At 41.6% G+C, this 21,185-nt stretch overlaps 1 protein-coding gene across 3 annotated transcripts in view; it reads left to right on the top strand.

Annotated features, from left to right (window-relative positions):
* The window catches only part of ZMAT4 (zinc finger matrin-type 4), a 303,234-nt gene that overhangs the window by 143,481 nt on the left and 138,568 nt on the right, over positions 1-21,185 (top strand). For all 3 annotated transcript variants that reach the window (XM_081870079.1, XM_081870080.1, XM_081870078.1), the window contains exon 3: positions 1,688-1,777. In XM_081870079.1, coding sequence (XP_081726205.1) covers positions 1,688-1,777 — 90 coding nt within the window. The remainder of the gene's footprint in view (positions 1-1,687; positions 1,778-21,185) is intronic.

The following is a 21,185-nucleotide window of genomic DNA, read 5'->3' as shown; positions in this document are numbered from 1 at the left end:
AGTTGTCTGTAATACTTAATAGTGGGTAGGTGGTCTGCCAGTGATCCTGGCTGGGTACAAGTTAGGGACTTTTCTTACTAGGCAAGAATGAATCATAGAATCATAGAATCATAGAGTTGGAAGAGACCACAAGGGCCATCGAGTCCAACCCCCTGCCAAGCAGGAAACACCATCAGAGCACTCCTGACATATGGTTGTCAAGCCTCTGCTTAAAGACCTCCAAAGAAGGAGACTCCACCACACTCCTTGGCAGCAAATTCCACTGTCGAACAGCTCTTACTGTCAGGAAGTTCTTCCTAATCTTTAGGTGGAATCTTCTTTCTTTTAAAAGAATGCTTTTAGTTTCATTTGTGAAATTGTTGGAGGGTACATATTAAACACCTTCCCCCTCCCCCGCTCACTCTCCTAATACACAGTGCACATTCCAGGCAAAGCTAAGCACTTTTAAGTAGAGATGGGCAAATCTTTCTATTTCAATCTCTCTTTTTCCACATCAGTTTATGGAGTTTATTTTTAGGTTCTCACGAAAATTCATCAGCATTTTGGTGTGAATTTCTCAAAATAAACACATTTTAAATGCATTTTTACCTAATATACACATTTTTGCAAGCTGCTTTCCCTAATATATATATGCAGCACTTTATGTACACTTTACCTTAAAAAATTAATGTTTGCACACATTACTTGAGTGGAAAACTGCACCGCAAAATTCAGAGAAGTGAAGGTTTTGAATGAATGCTGTGTTTTGGGTCACATATTGAGCCAGGTAGTGTGAATTAAGTAAGTTTGCCTTTAAATGTGAACTAAACTGAACTTCTTCCCCTACCCATACTTCTATGTCCCATTGATTTCTGTGGGAATAAGTGAAACCCATGTGGAAGTCTCATTGAGATCAGTAGAAAATAATGAAGCACAGCTGGGCCAGGCCTATATTTTGTAATGATTCTGATGAGGGCTCTGTTCCCCACTGTGCAGGCCATAATGCTCTTATTTTTCATTCCCAGATGGCAGGCAGGGGATTTGATGGAACTCAAGTGTTTGCAGCCTTTTCACCCTTCAATACTCCCATTGGGTTTTCAGTTATTACATTTCTATCCATCATCTTCTTTCCAAGGCTGCTTCAGTGCACAGCTCATGCTGCATGTAGCTGGCACAGCATTTCAGATTTTGGCCCCCCCCCCTTAAAGTGGCCTCCACATCCACTGAGATCAGATGACCCAATAAAACAATTTCCAGAGCTGGGTCTCTTGATTTTGCTGCTCCTCTGGGGCACCTGCCACATTGGCTCTTTTGTTTAGCCTAATTAATGTCATTTGGAGAGATTAGGTCAGAGCATGCCATCTTGCATCTATCTCCAATAGCAAAAAAAAGGGGGTGACTGTGCAAGTGAGCTGGGAATGCACCCAGCATTGGGTTGGGCTTAGAGTTTCCTTTCCTTTTCTGAAGAGGACTTCCTGGGCCTAATAGCAGGGCTGGTGAGCCACAGGCCACAGGTCCATATGTAGCCTCAGGCCAGCCTGTAGCAGAGTTGTGCTATGTTCCTGTGCCTCAATAGGGCAGAACTGCCGAAGCCTCCACCTTGGCATGCTGCTTTTCCACATGTGAGGAGGTGTATTGTTTTGTTTTTAAAATGGGGCATCATTCAAGTATGCCATATCAAACAACATGTTTGGGTTTTCTTCCCCAGAGCCGGAAACATGCCAGCAAAGTTCGTCTCTACTATATGCTCCACCCACTAGATGGAGGCTGTCCTGCGAAGAAGCTGCGGTCAGAAAATGTGAGTTTTGTTGCTATATCTGTTAGCAGTTACCCACAGGACTACAAAACACCTCTTAAAATGGATCAGGTCCAAGATGTGGTCAAGGTCGCCATCATCCTTTGGGGCCCAGAATGCGCTATTCAGGAAGTGTGGGCATTCTGGGAAGTCTGGGTAGGATTCAACCTGTTCTATGAAGAACTAAGCCTGTTAGTGTTCTTGGAGACAATGTTCCTCGTGTGCTCATGGGGCCCTTAACAATGGCAATACCTTTGAAGCACTAAGCAACACATGAAAGTGTAGGAGCATATATTGTCAGCTCAGCTATGAATTGGACACGTCTCTCTCCCCAGCTCTGGAGATCTGAATTACCATTGCCACCCTGCTGCTAGCAGCTGTTCATAATCTGAGTCTGAAAATCCTAGCTTTGTGGGGAGAAAAACCCAGGAGGCACAAATATATCCTGGAAAAAATTAATGAAGGGGTTGGTGATGGGGCCCCCAGTCTATAAATTGTTTGGACTTTGTGTTGCTGCCCTCCTTCCCTTCCCTTCCCTTCCCTTCCCTTCCCTTCTCTTCTCTTCTCTTCTCTTCTCTTCTCTTCTCTTCTCTTCTCTTCTCTTTTCCCTTTCCCTTTCCCTTTCCCTTTCCCTTTCCCTTTCCCTTTCCCTTTCCCTTTCCCTTTCCCTTTCCCGGTTAATGATTTGGAGAGCAGCTCTTAATTTTGGGACATGTTCCAACAGCTGTCAATATGCCATATTCATATCTGAGAAGGAAAGTAATGAATATGTGCAGCAACCCTATTACAATTAAGCACATTTAGTGTTCCTACTGTACACTTCTGGTTATAAATGACCCAATTCAAAATCATTTGTGAGCTAACCTTTACCACTGAGCTGAAAATGTATGGTTGTATTTGCTAATATTTATCTGGCAGTTAGTAAAGTATATTGATAACATCTGTCACTCTACCACAAAAAGTGTCAAGCTGACACAACACATGTGTTTGGGGGTTATGTCAAGGAAGCTCAGGATTCAAGGAGAGGAATTTTCAGAAATGAACTTCCCCAATTTGGAAAACATCAAGCTATTTATAGGCTGAGTCCAAACACTCTGAAAGGCAGCCTGGATCATAGCAGACTTGCTTGGCTCCTGCACCACCTTCTTCTTCTTCAGCAAGCGCTCATAGCTGAGTAAGATTGTTTTCCATGAACACGGTTTTTTTTTTTATTAATATTTTTATTAAATTTTGCATAAATATATTTCGCAGACGTACAAAAGACAAAAATAAATGAAACAAACATAAAAAAGAAAAGAAAAAAGAAAAAGAGAAAACATACAATACATACAACATAAACAACACAACTTAACATTAATTTTACAACAACATTGATCGACTTCCCTTTATCTCGATTTCGGATAATGTTATCTTAGTTATCTATCTGCTGTATCTATTCGAAAATGAAATTTATAACGTAGTAAGTGTTATCTCATGCCTACTGTGATTTTTTTTTTTTTGATACATATATATTTCTGATTAACATTTTGATTTTCCCCTTGTCTCTATTTCCATATATGTTCTAAATTTATCCCATTCATTACTAAATTTTGTACTTTTTTGATTTCTTATTTTCTGTGTCAATTTTGCCAATTCTAAATAATCCAATAATTTAAATTGCCACTCCTTTAATGTTGGGATTTTTGGTGTTTTCCAGTACTGTGCTATGAGGGTTCTAGCGGCCGCTGTTGCATATTGAAAAAAGGTCCTATCTTCTTCTTTAATATCCTTGCCAATTATCCCCAGCAGGAAGGCTTCAGGCTTTTTGACGAACGTATATTTAAGAATTTTTTTTAATTCATTATAAATAGATTCCCAGAATTTCTTGAGAATCTCGCACGTCCACCACATGTGGAAGAATTCGCCCTCCTTGTTCTTACATTTCCAACACAATTTATCACCTGTTCTATAAATTTTATGCAATTTTATCGGCGTTATGTACCATCTGTACATCATCTTATACATATTTTCCTTGAGTGTCGTGCATGCTGAATAATTCATATCTTTACGCCATAAAGCCTTCCATTTATCAAATTCTATATTGTACCCTAGATCTACCGCCCACTTCACCATCACCTCCTTTACTTCCTCGTCCTTGGTGTCCCACTCAAGTAACTGGTTGTACATTTTTGATAGTAATTTTGTTTTACTTTCTATTATTTCAATCTGGAATCTGGATTTTTTCTCACTTATTCCAATCTTTTTATCTTCCGTCCACATTGAATTTATTTGATGATATTGAATCCAACCAGTCAACTTATTTTTTATTTCTTCATATGGTCTAATCCTCCACCCGGATTCTGTTTTAGTTAGTAGGTCCTCATATGTCCATCGTTCCCCCTCAAGGTTTGATTTTTTAATTGTTAAAATATCAATTGGTGATAGCCACCAGGGTGTTTTCTGCTCCAGCAATTTTTTATTCCTTTCCCAGACTTCCAGTAGTGGCCCTCTGAAGATATGGTTAGAAAAACCTTTATGGACCCTTCCCTTGTCTCGCCATAGATAGGCGTGCCAACCAAATCTTAAGTTAAACCCCTCTAGGTCTAACATCTCTTTATTTTTGATGACGATCCAATCTTTTACCCAACAAAGGCATGCGGCCTCATAATATAGCCTCAGATTTGGAACCGCAAAACCCCCCCTATCTCTTTGATCTGTGAGCAATTTAAATTTGATTCTGGGTCTTTCCCCCCGCCAAATAAATTTGGAAAGTAATCTCTGCCATTCTTTAAATATTGCAATTCCCCTAATTATTGGAATGTTCTGGAATAAGAAGAGTAATTTGGGTAATAAACTCATTTTAATCGCTGCCATTCTACCCATCCACGAGAGATGTAATCTGTTCCATGTATCTAATTACAGATAGGTAGCCGTGTTGGTCTGCCATGGTCAAAACAAAATAAAAAAATTCCTTCCAGTAGCACCTTAAAGACCAACTGAGTTAGTTCTAGGTATGAGCTTTCGTGTGCATGCACACTTCTTCAGATACACTTCTTCAGATACACTTCTTCAGATACACTTCTTCAGATACACACAGTGCATGCACACGAAAGCTCATACCTAGAACTAACTCAGTTGGTCTTTAAGGTGCTACTGGAAGGAATTTTTTTATTTTGTTTTGACCATGTATCTAAGTCCTTCATTATTTCTTTCCATGTTTTCTTATAATTATTTTCCATCAAATTTATATTTTTCATAGTTATCCAAATTCCAAGGTATTTAACTTTTTTAGCTATTTTAATTCCAGTTTGTCTTTCAAGCTCATTTTTGGTATCTTCTTTCATATTTTTAGTCATTATTTTTGTTTTTTCCTTGTTCAATTTAAATCCCGATAATTTTCCAAATTCTTCCAGTAATTTTATAGCTTTGCCAATGCTCTCCTTTGGTTCTTCCAATGACAACATAAGATCGTCTGCATATGTTTTCAATTTGTATTCTTGCACGCCGATTTTTATGCCACGGATCTCTGGGGTTTTCCTTATCTTATTTGTAATTGTCTCTAAAACCGTGATAAACAACAGCGGTGATAGAGGGCACCCCTGTCGGGTACCTTTTGCTATTTCAAACTGTTCTGTCAAATTATTATTTATTATTAATCTGGCTCTTTGTTGTGTGTATATTGCTCTAACTCCTTCTAGGAATGTGCCCTCTATCCCTGTTTTTTCCAGGCATTTTATTAGGAAGCCCCAAGAAACATTATCAAAAGCCTTCTCGGCGTCAACGAACAGTAAAGCGGCAGGAATTTCATTATGACATTCTAGATATTCAATAATGTCTATTGTGTGTCTGATATTGTCTTTTATTTGTCTATTAGGAAGAAAGCCGGCCTGATCACTATGAATAAGGTTAATTAAACACTTTTTAAGTCTATGGGCCATTATGTCTGCAAAAATTTTATAATCGTTATTCAGTAGAGAAATCGGTCTGTAATTCTTAATATTAAGTTTATCTGAATCTGGTTTCGGGATCAGCGTGATGTAGGCTTCTTTCCAAGATGTTGGCATTTTTCCTCCTCTTAATATCTCATTCATAACATCACATAGCACTGGTGTTATATATTCCTCTAGGACCTTGTAATATTTAGCTGATAACCCATCTGGTCCTGGGGCTTTTCCTAGTTTCATTCTCTTGATCGCTTCTCGAATTTCCTCTATTTTTATGGGTCTGTTTAAGGCGGTTCTTTCTTCTTCTGTTATTTTTTTGGGACTATTTTCTTCTAGGTATTTTATAATGTTCGTTAAATCTTCTTCTTCTCTTTTGTATAGGTTCTCATAAAATTTAAGAAAGTTCTTTTTAATTACAATAGGATCTTCCAGAACTTGCTCTTCTACTTTTATTTTGTTTATGATGCTACTTTTCCTTCTTTTTCTCAGTTGCCACGCCAAAAGTTTTCCAATTTTATTTGCCGATTCGAAAAACTTTTGTTTCATTAACTTTATTCCCCATTCAACCTCTTGGTTTATTAATGTTGAATATTGTGTTTGGAGCATTTTATATTGTTGCTTATGGCCGTCATCTTTTGGATTTTTTATCATATTTTTTTCACATTCTTTCAATTGAAGGATTAATTCCTCTTTCTTCCTTTCCTTAGCCTTCTTCCTTTGAGAATTTTGTTGTATCAGGAGACCTCTTAACACAGCCTTACTAGCATCCCATACTGTATCTATTCCAATCTCTTTAGTGATATTTAAGGCAAAATAATCTTTTATAGTGGTTTTTGCTTTTTCGATCACTTCTTCTTTTTCAAATAAGTCATTCATTCTCCATCTGTATAGGTCTTGGGTCTTCCATTTTAATTGTAATGTTATTGGGCTGTGATCCGATAAGGTTCTGGGTAAAATTTCACATCTCTCTGTTCTTATTATTAATTCTCTCGAGATCCATATTTGATCCAGTCTGCTCCAACTCTGGTGTGGTTCAGAGAAATGAGTAAATTGTTTCGTTGTGGGGTTTCTGTATCTCCATATATCTATTAAGTCCAGGTTTTCTTCCAGATCATTAAACGATTTTGGTAATTTCCCTTGGTTTAGATTTTTTCCCCTTGTGTTTCTATCTAGTTCTGGTGTCGGTACCGCGTTTAAATCTCCAAGTAGGACTAGTTTATTGTTATCTAGGTCTAATAGAAGTTGTTCCAATTTTTTAAAAAACTCCATTCTATTTGAGTTTGGGGCATAAACCGTTACCACATTTATTCTCTCTCCCTGGTAATTAATTTGGATACCTAGGATTCTTCCTTCCTCATCCTTGCATATTTGTTTGGGTTCTAATTTCTCTTTCGCATAGATTACTACTCCTCTCTTTTTCTTAGAGTCTGAATTGATGAATTCTATTCCCAACTTTTATTTATTAAAATATGCTTGTGTTTTTTAGCAACATGGGTTTCTTGGCAACAAATGACATCAATGTTTTTTTTCTTTATAATCTTTTCAAATTTATTTCTCTTGGACTTGTCGTTAAAGCCGTTCACATTCCATGAAAAAAACTTAAGAGACATTTTGGGTTATTACTGAATTCACTTTATCCTTATTTCTGCTTTATAATCTGGTATTATTCTTTCTTTTAGATTCTCTGCTTTCTCCTTCTTCTTCTTCCTCCGACCCTGAGTCCTCCATCTCCCCCCCCCGACCCCCCACTCCCGGCCCCGAGTCCCCCCGCCCCCCCCCGCGACCAAGTCACCTACTCGCTGTCCTGCCTCCTCTCTACCTAAATCTTTTTCGTATCTTCTCAGGAACTTTTCTGCTTCAAGTGTATCTGTCAACTTGAATTTTTTGTTCTTGTAATAGAAAGAAACCCCTTCTGGAAATTCCCATTTGTATAGGATTGCGTTTCTTTTCAACACTCTTGTCAATTGAGTATATCCTTCCCTTTTGCGGAGAATCCTAAGTGGAATTTCTTTGAAAATAATGATTGGGCGGTCTCCAATCACTAACTTTCTTTTGAAGCTCGTTCTTAGTATTGTATTCTTCATTTCCATAATATTGAAAATTACTAAGCAATCTCCAGGGTTTTTTTTTAATTTGTTTTGTTGTGGTTTTCCTCTTATTCTAAATGCATTCTCTATAGTATATGCTACTTGTTCTTCTCCCATCTGTAACCATTTTGCAAGTTCTTTGACTATTCTTTCCCTTATATTCTCATTTGCTTCTTCTACTATCCCTCTGAATTTTAAATTAAGATTTTTTTGGCGCAGTTCTGTCATAGCTAAGTTGTCCCACAACTGATCTTGTGTTTTATTTAAATTTTTTATTTCATCCTTTAACCTTTCAGTTTCTTTCTTTTGGTCCCTCAAGTCTTTCTGTGTTCTTTTATTTGATTCTTCAAATATTTTTGATTTGACTGTCAAGTCTTGTATCTTTTTAGTAAGTTCCCCTACAGCACTTTCTATTTTGTTATCTATTTGCTCCTGTAGTTCTCCTAATTTACTTTCCATATGTATTTCCCTTTGCTTGAATTCTTCTTTGATTTTTAAGCATAGAATGTCTAGATCTTTAACCTCCTCCTGCCTGGATACCTTCCTTTCCCCCGGGGTCCCTCCGGTTTTTTTTGCATCTTTCCCCGACATCCTATGGGGGGGAAAGATGCAAAAAAAACCGGAGGGACCCCGGGGGAAAGGAAGGTATCCAGGCAGGAGGAGGTTAAAGATCTAGACATTCCATGAACACGGTTTTAACGTTGTGTCCGTAGGTGACTGTGGAGGCCAGTTTTGGATCCACATGTCTTTCCACAGTGGGGACATCGGTTTCTGGGTGGGAGTTGATCACAGTGAGGGTTTGCCAAGTGTGCCTTCCTCTTAGCATGTTTCTCCCTTGCGTCCTGAGTTCGAGTGTCTTCAAAGCCCATGGCACCTTTGGTCAAGGCTGTTCTCCAACTGGAGCACTCGCAGGCCAGTGTTTCCCAATTGTTGGTGTTTATACTACATTTTTAAAGATTTGCCTTGAGAGAGTCTTTAAACCTCTTTTGTTGACCACCAGCATTACGCTTTCCATTTTTAAGTTCAGACTAGAGTAGTTGTTTTGGAAGAAGATAATCAGGCATCCGCACGACATGACCAGTCCAACGGAGTTGATGTTGAAGAATCATTGCTTCAACACTGGTGATCTTTGCTTCTTCCAGTACACTGGCATTAGTTTGTCTGTCTTCCTAAGTGATGTGTAAAAATTTTGGGGACACCATTGAGGGAATCTTTCGAGGAGTTGGAGATGGCGTTTATAAGTGGTCCATGTTTCACAAGCGTACAGTAAGGTTGGTAGTACAATAGCTTTGTAAACAAGCATTTTGGTTTCCCTGTGAATGTCCCGGTCCTCAAACACTCTGCACTTCAATCAGGAGAAAGCTGTACTCACACAGCTCAGGCAATGCTGGATTTCGGCATCAGTGTTGACCCTTGTGGAAAGATAACTGCCCAGGTAGGAGAAGTGATCAACATTTTCCAACATTACACCATTGAGTTGGATTTGTGGTGTTGCAGAGGGGTTGTTTTGTGCTTATTGATGCAGCACTTTGGTTTTTTGGATGTTGAGTGATACGCCAAACTTTTCATAAGCTTCAGCAAATATATTTAGGATGGTTTGGAGGTCATCCTCTTAGTGTGCACACACTATGTTGTCATCAGCATACTGAAGCTCCATGACGGAAGTTATGGTAACCTTACTCTTTGCTTTTAGCCTACTCAGATTAAAGAGCTTTCCATCTGTTCGATATATGATTTCTACTCCAGTAGGGAGTTTCCATTCAACAAATTGTAGAATCATGGCAATAAAAATAATAGAGTTGGAGTGATAACACAACCCTGTTTAACACCTGATCCCACTGTGAATGGTTCACTTTGAGAGCTATTGTTATCTGTGATTGTTGCTGTCATATTATCATGGAGGAGCCGAAGGATGTTCACAAATTTATCTGGGCAGCCAATTTTCAGAAGGACAGTCCACAGGGCATTACGATTTACAGTGTTGAAGGCCTGGACTTCCGGGTTGGCGCCTCCAGGCAATGGCGGAGTTCCTCCGATCGGGAGGAATTTGCTCCGTGGGAATTAGGGTCTGACCGCCATGGCGAAGGCGGAGACCCGTTAAAATCACAGGTGGGAGAAGTTTGTGAACTTGGGATTCGGCTGGCACCTTTTGCGCCTCCCCTACTCGCGGGGAAACCCTGATTTGGGGATCCGGAGCGAAGTGGGGTGAGCGGCGCGGTGCTTTGAATCGTCTGCTTCTTTCACGGAGTGAAGCCGCATCGCTGTTGCCGGAGAGCGCTGACTTTTTTCTGTGGACAATTTGACTTTAAACAACTACCCGTGAGTAGAACGGAAAATTGGATCTTTAAATTCATTAATTTGGCATCGAAGTGGGAAGGTTTTAAACAGGAAGTCCGCCTTCCTCTTTTGTAAATAGATTGAAGCAAAGACGTTGCAAGTTAAAGCCTTGGAAAGTATTTTGTAAAGGATTAAATCTCCATGGTTAAAACTGTTAAAAAAACCCCTTAGAAGCAGGAGAAGAGGGGGGAAATTTTGGACGTAGTGAGCCTGCAGGAGAGAGTGAAAAATTAAATTACCACTGCTCTGAACCTGGAAAAGGGCTGCCAGCAGAATTAACGATTTGGGAGAGTTCATTGACTGTGAACGGATAGCATGTTGACAGATGGCTAAATAAGAGAAATATATTGTTTCCATTGTCCTCTTCTGCATTCAAAAAGGAGGAAAAGTAATTGAAAATTGAAACTAACTTTATATTTTAAAATGCGCATGAAAGGATCGATACAAGTGGAGACTGTTTCCCTCTAGAGGGAGCTTTTGAAACTGTTACAAGAGTGGGTTTTTTCCAGCTGCAAGATAAGAGCTGTGAGAATCAGAGATTGACCTTGGACTTTAAGAATGTTGACAGAAGGAGCTTTAGTGACTGTTTTATGTAAGATAAGCTACTCGCTGACGGATGTTATGAATTCCAAACTTGAGAACTTGGGAAAAAAAGTGATAAATTTGGGACAAAAAGTGACCATTAATACAGAAATTGCTCAGGATTTGATACAGGAAACTACTTTAACAGGACAAACTGGGGAGAATCATAGAATCATAGAATCATAGAATCATAGAATCATAGAATCATAGAGTTGGAAGAGACCACAAGGGCCATCGAGTCCAACCCCCTGCCAAGCAGGAAACACCATCAGAGCACTCCTGACATATGGTTGTCAAGCCTCTGCTTAAAGACCTCCAAAGAAGGAGACTCCACCACACTCCTTGGCAGCAAATTCCACTGTCGAACAGCTCTTACTGTCAGGAAGTTCTTCCTAATGTTTAGGTGGAATCTTCTTTCTTGTAGTTTGGAGCCATTGCTCCGTGTCCGCTTCTCTGGAGCAGCAGAAAACAACCTTTCTCCCTCCTCTATGTGACATCCTTTTATATATTTGAACATGGCTATCATATCACCCCTTAACCTCCTCTTCTCCAGACTAAACATGCCCAGCTCCCTTAGCCATTCCTCATAAGGCATTGTTTCCAGGCCTTTGACCATTTTGGTTGCCCTCCTCTGGACACGTTCCAGTTTGTCAGTGTCCTTCTTGAACTGTGGTGCCCAGAACTGGACACAGTACTCCAGGTGAGGTCTGACCAGAGCAGAATACAGTGGCACTATTACTTCCCTTGATCTAGATGCAATACTCCTATTGATGCAGCCCAGAATTGCATTGGCTTTTTTAGCTGCCGCGTCACACTGTTGGCTCATGTCAAGTTTGTGGTCAACCAAGACTCCTAGATCCTTTTCACATGTACTGCTCTCAAGCCAGGTGTCACCCATCTTGTATTTGTGCCTCTCATTTTTTTTGCCCAAGTGCAATACTTTACATTTCTCCCTGTTAAAATTCATCTTGTTTGTTTTGGCCCAGTTCTCTAATCTGTCAAGGTCGTTTTGAAGTGTGATCCTGTCCTCTGGGGTGTTAGCCACCCCTCCCAGTTTGGTGTCATCTGCAAATTTGATCAGGATGCCCTTGAGTCCATCATCCAAGTCGTTGATAAAGATGTTGAATAAGACGGGGCCCAAGACAGAACCCTGTGGCACCCCACTAGTCACTCTTCTCCAGGATGAAGAGGAACCATTGATGAGCACCCTTTGGGTTCGGTCAGTCAGCCAGTTACAAATCCACTGTTGTTCCAATGAGTCACTTATCTTACTTAATGCATGCGCTAAAGCTTCTTCTGATGACATCCCTTTTGGCTTAGATTGTGTTGAAACAGCTGCAGATGAGGCAGAAGGGCCGGATGCTGACGCTCTTCACTGCCAAGACTTCCCAGACCTTGTTGTTTGGTCTTGGAGTGGCAAATCTACTTTTTCTTTCCCATCTGCCATAACACTTAAAAATTCCAAGGTCAGTCCCACAGTCACACAATTTTATCTTACAAGTGGAAAAATTCCCCTGATCCAACTTTTGTAACAGTTTCAGAAACTTCCTCTAGGGGGAAATAGTTACTATCTGTACTTGTATTAATCCAAAATAACTTCTTTTAAAACACAGCTCAAGGTAGAAAGTTAGTTTCAATTTTCAGTTACTTTTCCTCCTTTCTAAGATCAGGAGAGGGCAGCTAAAAACAATGTATCTCTCTATTCACCATCAAAGCACATTCCAAAGCACAGCAGTCTTACTATCCTATTTGCAACCCGTTCCCAGGTTCTGAGCGGTGGAATTTTAATTTCCTCCCCTGTCTCTTGCAGGTATATATAGTCCAAACTCCCCCCCCTTCTCCTGTTTCCAAGGGGGGGATTCACTGTTTTTAAAAGCTGGAAAATAGTCCTTTCCGATCGGCTTTCCAAAGCTTTAGCTTGCAGTCTCTTTGCTTTGATCTATTTACAAAAGCGGAAGGCGGACTTCCTGTTTGAGCCTCCGCGCTTCGATGCCAAATTAAGTCTTTTTTTTTCTTTAAAAACTTACAATTTATTCTACTCACGGGTAGTTGCTTTTAAATTCAAATTGTCCACAGGAAAAAATCAGCGCTCTCCGGCAACAGCTGTGTGGCTTCGCTCCGTGGAAAAAGCAGTCGATTCACAGCACTGCGCCACTCACCCCACTTCGCTCCAGAGCCCCGAGATCGGGATTCCCTGCGAGTAGGGGGCGCGCGAAAGGTGCCCGCCGAATCCCACATTCACAGGTTTCACCCGCCTGTGATTTTTAATGGGTCTCCGCCTTCGCCGTGGCTGCCAGACCCGATTCCCACAGAGCAAATTCCTCCTAATCAGAGGAATTCTGCCATTACCGATGGCGCTAACCCGGAAGTCTCTTCTGAGTACATGTTCTGGAAGTTGGGCAATAGGGGCAGTACAGGATTCCTATTGGTGTACCAAACTCCCCACTGCACCAAGGGTTCCCTGCCCGAGCTGCTTCAGGTCGTGGCGGATGTTCTCCTGGAGACACCTGGTTTGGTTGTCCTAGGGGATTTTAACATCCATGCCAACACGACCTTACAAGGGGCCGCTCGGGACTCATAGCCGCGGACATGCCTTAGACTTGGTGTTTGCCTCTACAGATGTTGGTGATCTGACACTAACTAAAAGTGAAACAAAAGAAGTGCCATGGTCAGATCACTTCCTGGTGCAACTGGACTCCTCCGCGACCCTTCCCCTCTGCAGGGAGGTGGGACCGATTCGGATGGTCCGCCCCCGCTACTTTATGGATCCAACTGGTTTCCAGAGAGTGGTAGGGGATGTTTTATCCCAAGTTGATGGCCTCTCAGCTGATTCTCTGGTGGCCCGCTGGAATGCGGAGTTAACCAGGGCTATTGACTGTCTGGCTCTGAAGCGCCCTCTCCGATTGCATGGAGCCCAGACAGCCCCGTGGTTTTCCCCGGAGCTGAGGGCAATGAAAGAATCGTTGAGACGGCTAGAGCGCTGGTGGCAGAAAACTCACTCTGAATCAGACCGGACATGGGCTAGAGCTCAACGTCGAGCCTACCAAGTGGCAATGGTGACGGCAAAGAGGGCCTTCTTCGCTGCCTCCATTGCACATGCAAAAAACAGCAGCAGGGGACTTTTTCAGGTGGTTCGCAATCTATCGGAACCACCTGCACCACCGGGGCCTGGTAGAGACCCCAAGATCTCCTGCAATGCTTTTGCAAAGTTTTTTGCAGATAAAAACTCAGATTCGCTCAGATTCAGAAGGAGGTAGACTCCACCGTGGGAGCAGGGCCGGGGCGGGAGAGTGCTAGAGTTCTGTCTAGTCCTGTTAAATGGGATCATTTCCAATCTGTTACCTCCGAGGATGTGGACAGGCTGCTTGGACAAGTGAAACCGACCACCTGTCTCCTTGATCCTTGCCCATCCTGGCTGATAAAAGCGAGCCGGGAAGGGCTGGGCGATGGGCTCTGCGGGGTGGTGAATGCTTCCCTCTGTGAGGGAGCCTTCCCAGACCCGCTGAAAGAGGCAGTCATTAAACCGCTTCTTAAAAAAACATCTTTGGACCCAGCCAATTTGGTCAACTATCTTTTTTTTATAATAATATTTATTAAAGTTTCAAAAATGTTACAAAAAAGAAAAAAAGAAAAAGAAAATAAGAAAAATACAGAATACAGAAAAATAAAAACAATTAAAAACATTTAATCTTTCCATGTCTTGTCTTTCATTTACTTGTTTCCCTGACCTCCTCACACCTCCCTTTTTTGTATTCTGGTTCAATTAGCAATTTCAGCAAATCCTTTCATTTTTGCTTTTATCTTAATAATTTATCTTAATATATTGTAACTTTACATTCTCACCTATTCATAATCCAATTTTACCTTATTCTATAACTTTACTACTAAGAATTGGCGTTACTTTGTTTAACCTTGTCTTGCCGTAAAACACCTTGAAACTTAAAACTTAATGCTTATTTATACATAACTCCTTATATCATTTCTACTAAAGCCAGACAATTTCATTCCAACATTTTCCCTAATATTCATTAATTTTACACTAATTCCCCAAATTAGAAATTTTTCTTTATAGACTTTCCGATTTTCATCCAACGTCCCTTTTTCCTGGTCTTGGGTTATGTCAGTCCTTACTGTCCATTTCATTTAGTCCATCAACCTGGTAGTCTTATGTCCAAGGCTCTTAAATCTCTTCCATGCCCCTTCTGCAGATCTTCTTGTTGTTTATATTCATTGAGGAGTAGGTCTCTGGGGGATTTCAGCCCATAATTATCTCCATCTCCCCTCATCAAACCAGCCCATTCCTCACAGTCCCACTCCCCACAGTCATCAATATAATCCAAAAAATATTTAACAACATATTTCAAAGTCGCTCAAAGTTTAAGAACCTCCTCAGCTCCAGACTCCCACAGGCCCATTCCAAATTCAATCTTCCAAAACAACGGCTTATGCTCCTGCAGGGCCTCAGATCTCTCCATTTGTATTGCTTGAGGTACCATTGCAACCTCTTCCATTATCATCTGCCCTTGTATTTGCACAGTCGAACCAGTTTCCTGAGTTGGACTCTGTATAGTTTCTGCGTCAATATTCCCTATTTGTTCACATTCCCTGACTGCAACAGTCATCAAATCCAACTTCTCATTCATCAGATCCATCTTCTCATGCAGCTGCTCCAACAAAGCACTCGTCTTGCAGAAAGCAAGCACCAAAACTTCCTCCAAACACATTTTTATTCAAGGTCGCTGTCTGGTTCAAGGATCTTAATCTTGCAGCTGTGAAGTCCCAAATAAACTGCAGCAACAATTTTACAAGCTCCCTCTAGAGGAGACAGTTTCTATTTGTATCCGTCTTTTTAAAGCATATCCAACAAAAGAAGAACAGGCGAAGTCCCGGCAGACTGGAGGAGGGCAAATGTTGTCCCTATTTTCAAAAAGGGGAAAAGAGAGGACCCAAATAATTACCGCCCAGTCAGTCTGACATCAATACCAGGGAAGATTCTGGAGCAGATCATTAAGCAAACAGTCTGTGAGCACCTAGAAAGGAATGCTGTGATCACCAATAGTCAGCATGGATTTCTGAAAAATAAGTCATGTCAGACTAACCTGATCTCATTTTTTGACAGAATTACAAACCTGGTAGATGAAGGGAACGCAGTGGATGTAGCCTACCTTGATTTCAGCAAGGCATTTGACAAGGTGCCCCATGATATTCTTGTAAAGAAGCTGGTAAAATGCAGACTTGACTATGCTACCACTCAGTGGATTTGTAACTGGCTGACTGACCGAACCCAAAGGGTGCTCATCAATGGTTCCTCTTCATCCTGGAGAAGAGTGACTAGTGGGGTGCCACAGGGTTCTGTCTTGGGCCCGGTCTTATTCAACATCTTTATCAACGACTTGGATGATGGACTCAAGGGCATCCTGATCAAATTTGCAGATGACACCAAACTGGGAGGGGTGGCTAACACCCCAGAGGACAGGATCACACTTCAAAACGACCTTGACAGATTAGAGAACTGGGCCAAAACAAACAAGATGAATTTTAACAGGGAGAAATGTAAAGTATTGCACTTGGGCAAAAAAAATGAGAGGCACAAATACAAGATGGGTGACACCTGGCTTGAGAGCAGTACATGTGAAAAGGATCTAGGAGTCTTGGTTGACCACAAACTTGACATGAGCCAACAGTGTGACGCGGCAGCTAAAAAAGCCAATGCAATTCTGGGCTGCATCAATAGGAGTATAGCATCTAGATCAAGGGAAGTAATAGTGCCACTGTATTCTGCTCTGGTCAGACCTCACCTGGAGTACTGTGTCCAGTTCTGGGCACCACAGTTCAAGAAGGACACTGACAAACTGGAACGTGTCCAGAGGAGGGCAACCAAAATGGTCAAAGGCCTGGAAACAATGCCTTATGAGGAACGGCTAAGGGAGCTGGGCATGTTTAGTCTGGAGAAGAGGAGGTTAAGGGGTGATATGATAGCCATGTTCAAATATATAAAAGGATGTCACATAGAGGAGGGAGAAAGCTTGTTTTCTGCTGCTCCAGAGAAGCGGACACGGAGCAATGGTTCCAAACTACAAGAAAGAAGATTCCACCTAAACATTAGGAAGAACTTCCTGACAGTAAGAGCTGTTCGACAGTGGAATTTGCTGCCAAGGAATCATAGAATCATAGAATCATAGAGTTGGAAGAGACCACAAGGGCCATCGAGTCCAACCCCCTGCCAAGCAGGAAACACCATCAGAGCACACACCAAGGAGTGTGGTGGAGTCTCCTTCTTTGGAGGTCTTTAAGCAGAGGCTTGACAACCATATGTCAGGAGTGCTCTGATGGTGTTTCCTGCTTGGCAGGGGGTTGGACTTGATGGCCCTTGTGGTCTCTTCCAACTCTATGATTCTATGATTCTATGAAAAGAAAGTTACTTTCAATTGGAAGAGTGGCAGATGCAACTGATGGACTATATGGAACTAGCCGAGATGACTGGCAGAATCCGAGACCTGGGAGAGGAGAGGGTTGAAGAAGATTGGAAGAAATTCAAGATTTATTTAAAAAAATACTGTAATTTGGTTGAATGCTAAGAAAGGATGCTAGATCATAAATAATTGTGCACCACTAAATTAGTGAGAATTAAGATGATAAGTAAATTTGAGAAAAAATTATAAACCTTTTGGAGAACTTATAGATTATATTTAAATGAATTTGACATAAGAGTGTAAATAAGATGATAAATTGCTGGCAAGAATTGGCAATGATGTGAATGGGAGCGGGAGGCGTGAGGGAGTCCAAAGATGTTATGAAAAGATGTTATGATATATGTTATACTGTTTTTTTAATTTTTGCATTTATGTTTGAAAAATCCAAATAAAATATTATAAAAAAAAGAAAGTTACTTTCAATTTTCGAATATTTTGTTTCTTTAGAATGCAAAAAGCAACATTGGAATCAATTTGTCTTTCTCTCTCTCTCTCTTTTTAGCTGTCAAATGCTCCATTCATAGTCAATGGACGTCTCAAACAATTTATTTTTTAAAAAATAATAATATTTTATTAAGTTTTAACAATAAAGAAGTTATAAAACAACAAATAGAAAAAACACAAGAAAAATACAAAAACACAAAAATACAAAAATACAAAAGTACAAAGATACAAACATTTAACATAGGAAAAAACAAAAAAAAAACAAAAATCCCTCTTTTTTTATTTCTCATCTTTAGTTAACTTATTTTCCTGACTTTCTCATGCCTCCCTTTTTTGTATTCCATTTAAGAATTGGTTCAGCAAATTCATATCCTGTTAGTATATCCTTAATTATTTTTCCTCACATATTATATATAAACAATTTCTGTCTCTGACCCCCGTTCCCAGGTTTGAGACGGTGGAAACTTATTTTTCTTTACTCCGTCTCCTGCAGACTTAAACAGTCAAGTTGGGGATTTTGGTGGTTATAAATGAAGGAAATTTCAACCTTATAAAACAATTTTCCAGGCTATTAGCTTACACGGTTTTTGCTTCAGTCTATTTACAAAAAGCGGAAGGCGGACTTCCTGTTTTGAACCTTCCTGCTTCGATGCCTAATTAGAACGTTTCTTGATCCAATTTTCCGTTTCTACTGACGGGTACTTGTTTAGAGTCCAATTGTCAACAGAAAAAAGTCAGCGCTCTCCGGCGATGGCTGTGCAGCTTCCCTCCGTGAAAGTAGCAATCAGTTCGCAGCACCGCTCACCCTACTTCGCTCCGGAGCCCCAGAATGGGGTTCCCCGCGAGGAGGGGAGGCGCTCCTGGTGCTCTGCCGAACCCCACGTTCCCAGGCTTCCTCCACATGGGATTTCTAGCGGGTCCCCGCCTTCGCCGCGGCGGGAAGACCCAGTTTCCACGGAGCCCATTCCTCCGGTCGGAGGAACTCCGCCATTCGCCAATGGCGCTAACCCGGAAGTCCAATTTGGTCAACTATCGCCCAGTCTCAAATTTACTATTCTTGGGCAAGGTGATTGAGCGGGTGGTTGCCAAACAGCTCCAAGCACGCCTGGACCATTTGGATCCTTCCAATTGGGATTCAGGCCTCACCATGGGGCTGAAACTGCCTTGGTCACGCTGGTTAATGATCTCCGGCGGGCTAGGGACAAAGGTGAGAGCTGTTTCCTAGTTCTGCTAGATCTCTCAGTGGCCTTTGACACCATCGACCATAACATCCTTCTGGACTGTCTAGAGGGGCTGGGAGCTGGGGGCACTGTTCTGTTCCTTCCTCCTGGGCCGTGTCCAGAAAGTGGTGGTGGGGGATGTGTGTTCAGACCCCTGGGCTCTCACTTGTGGGGTGCCCCAGGGTTCCGTCCTCTCCCCCATGCTTTTTAATATCTATATGAAGCCGCTGGGAGAGATCATCAGGGGTTTGGGCTGGGTGTTCATCAATATGCAGATGACACCCAGCTCTACCTCTCCTTTAAATCAGAACAAGTGGAGGCGGTGAAGGTCCTGTGTGAGTGCCTGGAGGCGGTTGGAGGATGGATGGTGGCTAACAGATTGAGATTGAATCCTGACAAGACAGAAGTACTGTTTTTGTGGGACAGGGGGCGGGCAGATGTGGGGGATTCCCTGGTCCTGAATGGGGTAACTGGGAGTCATTTTGGACTCACAGCTGTCCATGGAGGCGCAGGTTAATTCTGTGTCCAGGGCAGCTGTCTACCAGCTCCACCTGGTAAGACCCTACCTGCCCGCGGACTGTCTCACCAGAGTGGTGCATGCTCTAGTTATCTCCCGCTTGGACTACTGCAACACGCTCTACGTGGGGCTACCTTTGAAGGTGACCCGGAAACTGCAATTAATCCAGAATGCGGCAGCTAGACTGGTGACTGGGACTGGCCGTCGGGACCACATAACACTGAGAGATCTGCAGAAATCTGAGAGATCTGCATTGGCTCCTAGTACGTTTCTGAGCACAATTCAAAGGGTTGGTGCTGACCTTTAAAGCCCTAAACGGCCTCGGTCCTGTATACCTGAAGGAGCGTCTCCACCCCCATCGTTCAGCCCGGACACTGAGATCCAGCGCCAAGGGCCTTATGGTGGTTCCCTCATTGCGAGAAGTAAGGTTACAGGGAACCAGACAGAGGGCCTTCTCGGTAGTGGCGCCCACCCTGTGGAACACCCTCCCTTCAGATGTGAAGGAAATAAGTAGCTTTCCTATTTTTAAAAGACATCTGAAGGCAGCCCTGTTCAGGGAAGTTTTTAATATTTAACGCTGTATTGTTTTTAATACTTGATTGGGAGCCGCCCAGAGTGACTGGGGAAACTCAGCCAGATGGGTGGGGTATAAATAATATATTATTATTATTATTATTATTATTATTATTATTATTATTATTATTATACTTCACCTAATGCCTCAAGGGCAGGCTACAGAAGTATCACACATTTTAAAAGTCCAACTGAAATCATAAAACCACAAAGCAGCTAATGACAAAATGCACCACACTGCAAAAGGAGGGAAGGAGCAGGGGCTGAGGACTCAATTCCATCCTCTTTTGACCTTGCTGGGATGAACCATCAATGATAGTCATAGATCCATCCCAACTCACTCTGTCCTATTCCATCCCATTATACACATTTTGTGCACACATTTATGTAAAATCCACCCCTTTTACGGAAAGATCATCCTATTCAATGATTTCCAGTGCATCCACCAGTAAAATAGGACTTTTAGTCTGTACTTTTTGTGCACTGAAAATCCACTGCAAACTCCAGAGAACTGGGAGTTGAGTTCCAATTCTCAAACAAGTTTGGGAGTCTAAGATTGGGAGTCAGACTGTTGCAAAAAGTGGAGGGGGGAAAATCCTCCCCCACCCCTTCTGAATAGTAAAGCATCACCTAAAATACAGAAGAGGAATATGCAAAGAAAGCACTCTTTGCTAGGGATAAGGTTGTTTTTAAGCATTCCTGTTAGGCACTTGCCATAATCTTCAACATAACATCTGAACAAAGATGAAGAATGAGTTGACAGTAAGAGAGGAGAAAAGAAACAGTCTGGATTTTGAATTAAGATGCATCTGATTTGTCAGGGGGATTTTTATTTTTTTTTTAAATCACATATCTCTCTGAAAGTAGGTTGAAGAGAAACAATGACACTGGTGCTCAGAACAAACACATCTTGAGCATGTCTGTGTGTGAGAGAGAGAGAGAGGGAGGGAGGGAGAGAGAATCCCAGAGCACAAACATCCTTTAAATCAGATTTTCAAACAAGACCTTCGTGGGTGGCTCTTTTGAGAGTTACAGTGGATGTCGATCCATTAATCCAGAGCACTTCTCATTGCACTTCAACTTTGAAATGACTTTGAAATCATTCCCTGGGGTCTTAGAGCAGAGTAGAGTTTGATGTAAAAAGAAGAAGAGGAAGGGAAGAAGAAGAAATAAAAACAGGGCATGAAAAACAAGGCTCTCTGCTAATAAGCATTTATGGCCCCTGTAGTTTAGAACATGGTCTTTTTCCCTACTA

This window comes from Podarcis erhardii, assembly GCF_964252035.2.
Source record: "Podarcis erhardii genome assembly, chromosome: 7".
NCBI lineage: Eukaryota > Metazoa > Chordata > Lepidosauria > Squamata > Lacertidae > Podarcis > Podarcis erhardii.
Note: the sequence above shows the minus strand (reverse complement) of the source record. Positions and strands in the feature narration are given on the sequence as shown.